We start from the raw sequence: 9411 nt of genomic DNA, 5'->3' as shown, positions 1-9411 counted from the left end.
TCATGTTTCATAATAATTAAATTACATTGTTCTCTTCTTCTTTATCTTTTTTATTGTCTTCTACAGATTCTCTATTAATCCAAGGGTCCATCCATTTGAGTCAGTCAGTACTGAGGTCTAAGGAGGAGTATGAAGACAAGCTGTGTCACCCCACATTGCAGCCCAACAAGATATGACATAACACGGGTCCCCTGCTAATCAACATGATGACCATAAAGCTGTGACTGGCATTGTGAAGCCTTTACCCCCTTTTCTATACCCAACCCAGACCATTCTCCTCTATCGAAATTCCTCCAACTGATATTTGTTTCTTCCTTTTCTCCCACAAACACAACCTTCGTCCTGCCTGCCCCAAAGTTTATCTCCTTGATAAGTATAGATAGGATCCCTTCTTTTTTCATCAGCATCATGCAGGGTGCTTCTACCACCTCCACTCTCCTTCTTGTTATTCCCTCCCTCTTATTCATCTCCTACTTTCCCAACATGGTCAATGGGGACTGCTGGCTCATTGAAGGGGACAAAGGCTATGTGTGGCTGGCCATCTGCAGTCAAAACCAGCCACCGTATGAGACTATCCCACAGCACATCAACAACACGGTCCATGACTTGAGGCTGAATGAGAACAAGCTGAAAGCTGTGCTCTTCAGCTCCATGTACCGCTTCACCAACCTGACTGACCTCAACCTCACCAAGAATGAAATCAGCTATATAGAGGATGGAGCCTTTGCAGGACAAGCAAACCTACAGGTGATGGGGAAATGAATGATAAAAGCAAAAACACATACAGTTCAAAATGCACTAGACCTTTGTAGTACACTAGCACTTTCCCATTGGCCGCAGTGTGAGAAAGATTTTGATTATTTCTTTTTCTTATTTTATTTGAAAGTTTTATGGGGCACTTTAGTGCAATGAATTGTTTGCTGAATACATGAAAATATGCCTTGCCATACTGTAATTAATTTAATTATGAGTAAAGCAAACTACTAGGGGTGGGAATCTCTTGGCACCTCACAATTCGATTAAATTCCGATTCAGAGGGCTAAGATTCAATTCTGAAATGATTATTGATGCATCTCAACGTATAACATCCTCATTTTTCTTTATTACTGCATGGCAAATTTTTCATTGATTGATACAAGAAGTCAGATAAATATGAACTCCCTTTTTTATTTAGCAAGTACTTTCAAAATCTGAATGTCAACATTCAACATACATGTTAAACATAAATGTCTTCACATTAAAATAAGTAGACCAAAATAAAAACTATAGTATAGTCCTAGTAGGGGTGAATCTCACCCTCCTGTATGAGAGTAACAAACTGAGGGCGGAGTGTAGCTGTTTGTCTCCAGCAGTGGAGAGCAGCCTCTCTGCTGCATTGTTAGCTCCGGGACATCACTGTCCAACATGTGGAGCATCTGCAGGGTTGTTGAGGTGAGACAGACTGAGCGCTGAGTTATTTTCTTCACCTCAGAGTTTGCGTTGTTTCATGCTGCAGTGTGTGTTGGTCAGCTGCTCTCGTTAGCTGTGCTGCTCCGCTAACGTTAACGTTAGCTGAGTGACAGAGTTGAAAGTTAACAGTAAACTTGACGATCGTCTCACGAAGGTAATTATTTAGTCATTCAATCTGCTGCAGACCTTCTTTTTCAAGATGAACCACAGATGAACCCTTGCGTGTGCGCCCCATAAGACTGTCCGGCTGCTGCGCGGCCCTCACAGTTTGGTTCCACCTTCGTCGTCCCTCAAAATCAGGTCATTAACTAACGTTTAATCATCGATTCTTGACTTTTGTGAATCAATGCAGAGTGGTCCACGTCCGCAATGCGATGCATCGTATAATTGAGAATTTTCCCCACCCCAACTACATTCAATTATAATTTGTCTCAGTAAAAATCATATCACTAACTGTTCAGGTATGGGTTTGAGTGTACAGATTATCATAAAAAAAACAAGCACTTACTCATATGTTACTTTCTCACAGTCTCCCAGTTAACCATTAAGTAAGCTTTGTTTTTCATTGTTTTTACTGTATTAGTTGTCAGTTTTCCACTGGACAAGTAACACAGTAAGACAATCACACAGGTTGTCGATAAAACTCCAATTTTACCATATTGTCTAAGCCAACTACAGTACAAGGACATGACATTGAGAGTGAGAGAGCCTGAAATGTCTGTTGTAATTATAATTTGAACAGAAAAAGTGCTGATGTGCAAAACAGAGCAATGATACAAAATATTTAGACCACCTCTGTTGCCCTTCTGAATCTCTGTTAGTTATAGTATATAATTGTCCTAATATTTTTTTTGTGTTTTTTCTCAGGTTCTTCAACTGGGCTATAACAAGCTGACAAACTTAACTGAGGGTATGATGAGAGGTCTAGGCCGTATGCAGTGCCTCTTCCTCCAACACAACCTCATTGAGATTATAGCCAGCAATGCATTCTGGGAGTGCCCAAGCCTCAGCAGCATTGATCTGTCATCCAACAAACTTGCCCGCATCGATCCATCTACATTCACAGTTCTCAGTCGGTTGATGGTGTGTGAACTGGCAGCAAATCCATTCCATTGTGGCTGTGACCTTTACAGCTTCCTAACCTGGTTGGAGTCCTTCAACAATGTCACTCACACCTATGACCGCCTTCAGTGTGAGACGCCCCGAGAGATGTTTGGTTTCCCCTTACTGAGTCCCATTGCAGCTGGCCATGCTGGACGTAATGCCAAAAACATTTTGTACGCCCACTGTCGAGATGGAGTGATGATTCCAGGGATGACCTCTCTTCCACCAGATCTGGATGGTCCCTCTGGGATTGGACAAGAGATGTTTGGTGGTGTGGGGCCGTACCATGACCCCACCCCCTCTTCCTCATCTACAGAACACAGCTTCATTCCTAGCATCAAGCTCCATCATGTCTCTTTGTCATCAGCCTCACTCATTGTGCAGATTCCAAGGCCCTACAGCAAAATGTATATTCTAACACAGTACAACCACACTTTTGTGTCTGATGTCATGAACTTGAAAAACAAAAAGGAAATGATCACCCTCAACAAGCTCAAACCTCACACCAATTATACCTTCTGTGTAGCATCCATCCGCAACTCTCAACGTTACAATCACACCTGCCTCCAATTTTCCACTCGGGCTCAAACTCCAAATGAGATTGTCGCCACACCTTCAACCACAACTCACTACATAATGACCATTGTTGGCTGCCTTTTTGGCATGCTTATTGTTTTAGGCCTGGTCTACTATTGTCTGCGTAAGAAGCGCATGCATGATGAGAAGAAGAAATCCATCTGTGTCAAGAAAACTATACTGGAAATGCGCTATGGACCAGAGGTGGCAGCAGCAGTGGCAAATGATCCATCGGCAGTCCACAAACTTCAGGAGCAGTCCAGAGACCATCACCAGTATCAGCACCACCATGGAGGCAAACTTCCCATGTCCACATCCTCTAGCTCTGGAATGCTCCACTCAGCCAACACCAGTTCCTCAAGGCTCTCCTCAATCCCACAAGTGGAAAAGATGGCCACTGCCTTTTCTGAGGCCTTGGCTACAAGTAAAGGAAACTATATGGATATCAGAAGTGGAGGACCAGGGATGCAGAGGTTGGGTGATGATGTGCATGGAGGAATGCGAGGGGAAGACTTTAGGGACGATGATGGGACTGACATTGGGGATGACTCAGATGATGATGGACATGGCTCTGCATCAGAAATCTCCACCATTGCCATGGAGGTGGACAAGGTAAACCAGATCATTAACAACTGCATTGATGCACTGAAACTGGATGCAGCAGCCGTTGCTGCTTCTGGAGTCTCCAACCCTTCAGGCTCCTCCAATCCCACCTCCCCTCCACCCACAACCACATCTTCCCTTACTCGTGGCCTAATCCCACTCTCCCAAGGGGTGACAGAGACATGCCAAGTCATTGCTCCCAACAAGATTCCACCTCCACCTCCACTCCCTGCCTTGAATGCCCCTCTCTCTGAGCGCCCAGGGATCAGTGGTGGTGGTTTTGTGGTCACACCCCCCTACAGGCCCCCTCCTCCAGCCACTGCTGTACGTCCAATTCAGCGACAAATGAGTGCAGATGCAGCTGTGGTTATTGTAAATGCTGTCAAGAAACAGTGCAGCACCACCTCTTGTGGCTCCATGGGTCGGGACAGGGAACGTGGAGGAGCTAGGGTGTATAGCCTAGATGTTCCTGAGCCCAGGAGCCCGGATGCCTGTAATCAACAACAGCAGCAGTACCCAGACCGGGCCAGTCCAGTGGGCTGTGGAGAGCACCTGGAGAGGCTGTCTTTAGTGGGGAATGTAAGCTGTGTTGGAGGGGGTGGTGGTGGTTGCGACAGTGGTGGTGTTGGTGCCCATCAGGACAACCAGAAACCACACCATTGCCATCAACAGCAACAAAAACATCATCAACAACAACAACAACAGCAACAGCAGCAGCAGCTGGAGGTGCAGCAGGACTACCACTGCTCGGAGCACCGCCACTCCGTCCCAGCTCTCTACTATGAAGGCTCTCACCAGGGCTCCCCAGCCCAGAAGGTTTCCTTCCTAAAACCACTGACGCGCTCCCGTAGGGATGCGGCATCTTACTCCCAGCTTTCGCCTGCTCACCAGCATTCCAGTTACTCTGGTTACTCTTCCAGCCCAGAGTACTCCTCAGAGAGCTCACTGCGGATCTGGGAGCGCTTTCGTCCCTATCGCAAAGGCCAGCGGGATGAAGCCTGTTATGTGACGGCCGGAAATGCCCTTCGAAAAAAGGTGCAGTTTGCTAAAGGAGAGGACCTGCATGACATACTTGATTATTGGAAGGGTGTGTCGGCACAGCAGAAGCTTTGACTGGGGGACCAGAGTCAAACATTGCAGGAAAAACAATGTGGAAACTTCTACTTATGCTAAGGTCATGGGAAGAAAAATGTAGGGCAACATTCTGCCTTTGGGGTTTTTTCTGGCATGCTAGGTGTATAGAATATTGTGCTAAGTGCACGGACTGTGAAACTGTGCCTGGGAAATGAGAGTCATCATGGTGTTTTATTTTACACTTCATTGTAGCACCATTTCTGGATTATTCTCATTTAATGTTTGTGGATTTTATTTATACCACAGGAAGCAAAAGTCAACTGTGTAATTTAGTACTTGTTGAGTGATCACGTTTTGTGATCTTTTAGCTTGTCTTTATCAGTGCCATGTTTTTCATCAATGGATAATCACAGATGGTAAATGTGAATACCCATCACCTCAGCTGGGGTGTATAATACAAGATATTGTTTCTTGTTCTTGGGTGCTGTATCAATTTGCAGTGTGTACTTGGATATGTTTAGTCCTCTGAGTGAAGGTGGGGTGACATGCCGATTACTGAACAGAGTTGTCAAATGGAGGCCCTCTCTCCTTCTTCCGTGAGATTCTTCATGCGGCTGAGGTATTTGCATATCAAAAGCATCTGTCAAACAGAAAGAAAAAAGAAGCTGGGAATAAAAGAACAATGCAAAAAAGTTAAGTGGCTCTGAAGGTCCTGCTGCATAAGGAAATCATGAGCGACATATTTCTAACCATAGCCTGAAATAGTAATGTGAGTGCACCAAAAAAGTTCAACACATCTTTCCTAACACAATTGCATGATTCAATGAGTGATGTAAAAGAATGTTGTCCCAAATTTCCCTAAAAGACATTTACCCAAATAATGGTCAGAATCAGGTTTTTATTAACGTAATTCAAAGGAATACAGAGGCCAAAATAATTTTCCCGTTCTAAAAGTAATTACCTGATAGTGTCCCCTTACAAAAACGTAAAAGAGATGTGACCCAAATATGACAAAGACTAAGATAAATTGAAATAGAGAAGGGGTATAGTGGGAAAAAAAGGAAGACTAGTGAGGATATAAATTATTTTCTACAGCCACTGTGAATGTAAGTAGATTACAAGCAATTTAAGAGGAAATCTGTTTGCATCATTCAATGTGACAACCACAGTACATTCCAAATCCTTTCTCTAACATTAACATTGAATGAGGCACTGAGGGAAAGGACCCTTTTTAATTACTGCCAATGTCTCTGTTCTGTTCTGGACATTAGTACTATTGTTGTCTATTGATAACTTAATTAGCCAACTTGTGACAGGCATGTTCACTTGCACTTTATGCCTCATGATTGTGTGTGTGGTACAGTGGTTAGTGTAAGTGGGTGTTGGCATGCCTTGTCAGATTTTATTGTATATGCCCAAATTGACTTCAATTAATACTTGTGAATATCTTGCCCAATGGCTGGCTCTCTGTGTGTAATCCATACTAGATTATTAATGGCATGGAAAAATGCACAAGTAACAATAACGTTCATTGTATTTTCCCAGACATACATCACATGACTGTGATGCTCTGATATACCACAGTAGTGCAGTGCCTCTTCCTGAGTTATAATCAAATCTCCATTCTTGTATAGTATTTTTCAACCTGGTCTTATATTGGAATGATATGCTTGTGATTGTCCTAATGAATAGTGACATTTCCTGACATTCTGACAAAAGGCTGCTTACCCAAAAGAGCTGTGCAGCCTTTTACATAATCAGCTAACATACACAATCTGAGACTCTTACCCTAAAAATGTGAAAAATGAAAGTGGTCCTTGCTCCACATTTTAGTTTAGGGCTATATTCAAGATAAAACAAGTAATAGTGAGTAATTTCAGGTTGTATTTTTTAAAATGTTGATCCACACTTTACTTTAGATGATGTTCATTTAGCCCTGAGTAAATGCAGGTTGAATGAGAATGAGTATACAGATGTTAAAGGGTGTTGTAAGATGGCATCTTCATATTCTTTTATGTATTTCTTTCTCCCTCTTTGTTTTCATATAACATCTATCCCTGTCTCTTTTTCCCTGTTTTTATTACAATGTGTGCATACAGTTCGAGGTCTTATTAGGTGGAGTCAGTGTTCTGTTGTGATTGTTTAAAATAATAGACCACATAAGATCAAGGGCCTAACTGTCAGTATAGCTTGTCTGGGATGCACCACCTCATCCGCCTTCTTTATATGATAAAGCACCATGTGATGAACTAACAGTCTTGGAAAGTTTCCATCTCTCACTGATCTTCTATCATCTGAGATATCAAAGTTTCCAAAGGCACTTTTAATGTGATTGACTCAGACTTTCACCATCCACTATCAGAGGAACATTTTTTTCGCTGGTATGATCCAGCAGTACCGAATCCCACAGAAGAACTTTGGTATGCTCAACTTTACAGATCCTCAACTGCCATAACAAGTTTACAGAAATGGACACAGAGGATACATGTAACAACTAATTCAGAGATGTTAAATTATATCAGGATTGCTCATCATTTCAGCTGCCATTTAACTTCATCTACCTGACAAAATATAATGTGACATAAAATCCTGATATTTACTGTTTTCATGTATAGCTTTTAATTTCATACATTTTCTATTTTAATTAACATAGTTAACAGATCAATGGGTGTTTTTTATTAGGAAATAGATTTACAGGGGGAATGTGTATGTTCAAGTGCTCTTCTGCTCAATGGCATCAAAATGAATTCAAACATTCATTTAACTGAATGTCTGTAATGATGCAGAACTGCCGGCCCAATTGAGATCATTTCCAAAGCTGGTGTAAGAGGTGCCAATATTTATAACGATTTACAAACTGTGTTTTCACCACAGCTCAGTTGAGTACTATTGCACTATTGCTATCAGATCACTCAGCCCACTGTAGTTGGAGGGGATATTGTGTCTCTCACCATAATTACTTGAAAGCCTGCTGCCAAAACAACCACAAGAGGGTCATGCAAAATGGAAATGAAGACTAGTTCACACAAAATCCAAATGTGAAGCGAAGCTGGACGTCTGTAAGCAGTAATTGGTAAAAATATAAGCTAAAGAGGCTGAAAAACTTTCCTGCAACTGTTTTTCCCCCCATAAATGGTCAGAGCTGCAAAACCCAAACAAATTGTTTGCTTCCCTTGAGCAAAGTGATAAGTTGTAGTTTAGACCAAAAAGTGGTGTTAATTGGCCCTGGAGCTTAGGGGGTAATTATGAAAAATGAACTTTTCTTTTGAGTTTGCAAATATTTCTTAAAACAAAGGCAATGTCATTATACGTGTTATTTTTTGTAGCACCATGTTCTTTGTCTCAGAGCCACGGGAAAGCCGGATATGAGGAAGCCATCTAATTTGCTATTAATGTTTAATCCTTTTGTAGGAAGCAAGCTCAGGTTGCCTCCTCTATCACTGTATACGGCCAGAAAATCACGGACGCTTTCAGCTTTAGTGTCTAACATGTTAATCCTTTGACGCTCCCTTAAGCCTGGCCCAATTAAACTGAACTTCAAAAAGAAAAGAATCAAAGCCCAAAATGGGGTGTGGATTTAATGCTTAATCAGTTTCTTAATTACTCAAAGAGTTAAATGTTTCCATTAGTAAAGATCCATAAAAAAGTTTCACTTGGAACACTCTCTGATGTGAGCGATCATCATCAATACAAAACAATCAGTGTAATATCATTCACCTTCTTACTCTGAAGTAGAAATTACATCAACAATGCCATAGCAGCCAGTGTGCTTATAGGCATACAAGAATCCATCATATATTATGAGTTATAATAGTTGTCATAGTTATAATAGGACCAGTCCTATGCACATTATTCTAACTACCACATTACAGCAGAAATTGAGTGAATATATATAGGCCTAAACCTAAGATAGCAATGTGGACTGGCAGATTAAAAGCAATTTGTAAAGAATAATGTCGTGTAATTACAATTTTTTTTATTTTTTAAGTATTAGTAGGCTGTTGATTATGTGTCATATTAGAGTGATTTTTAAACATTTCTCTGTCTCAACTCCCCTTCCCAACACACACACACACACACACACACACACACACACACACACACACACACACACGGCAAGTGTAGACGGCAAAACATAAAGTGAGTCAGAATGAGTCACAGTCTGACTCAACTTAAATGACTATTCCTGACAGGCAGGTAATGTGCAAGGTCTTAAAGAGAGAAGAGACTAATAAGAAAGGGATTTTGCAGTCAGACTGGGATAAAAGATGTGTGGAGGCTTGGCTTTACCAAAACTTACCATGCAAGAATCGGTGGGCAGCTTGAAATGAGCCAAATAACAGTATATTGTGAGAAGAGAACAGCTCTCAAACATATTCAGAAATTCACACAAGCCTTAATGAGGACAGTTTCAATTCTTCTTAATTTGAAGGCAGGTGACAGGCAGGTGTTAGCACTATGTGGATAATGTGCCAAATTTGATAAATGGGGAAACTAAATGCATGCCATTTTTTTAGGTTGCTGTAATGTACATTTCTGTTTATCTGAAGAACTGAAACAGAAGCCAGTTAAGACAAATGAAATATGTCTGCATGACTGATTTCT

General features: G+C 41.6%; 1 protein-coding gene across 1 annotated transcript; it reads left to right on the top strand.

Annotated features, from left to right (window-relative positions):
* The first annotated feature begins 408 nt into the window (after positions 1-408).
* Positions 409-5126, top strand: LOC133999465 (protein phosphatase 1 regulatory subunit 29). Its single transcript, XM_062438654.1, has 2 exons — positions 409-747; positions 2317-5126. Exons 1-2 carry the CDS (start codon positions 409-411, stop codon positions 4843-4845), a joined length of 2868 nt encoding a protein of 955 aa, XP_062294638.1. The 3' UTR covers positions 4846-5126.
* The last annotated feature ends 4285 nt before the right edge of the window (positions 5127-9411 follow it).

This window comes from Scomber scombrus, chromosome 18, assembly GCF_963691925.1.
Source record: "Scomber scombrus chromosome 18, fScoSco1.1, whole genome shotgun sequence".
NCBI classification, from domain to species: domain Eukaryota; kingdom Metazoa; phylum Chordata; class Actinopteri; order Scombriformes; family Scombridae; genus Scomber; species Scomber scombrus.
Note: the sequence above shows the minus strand (reverse complement) of the source record. Positions and strands in the feature narration are given on the sequence as shown.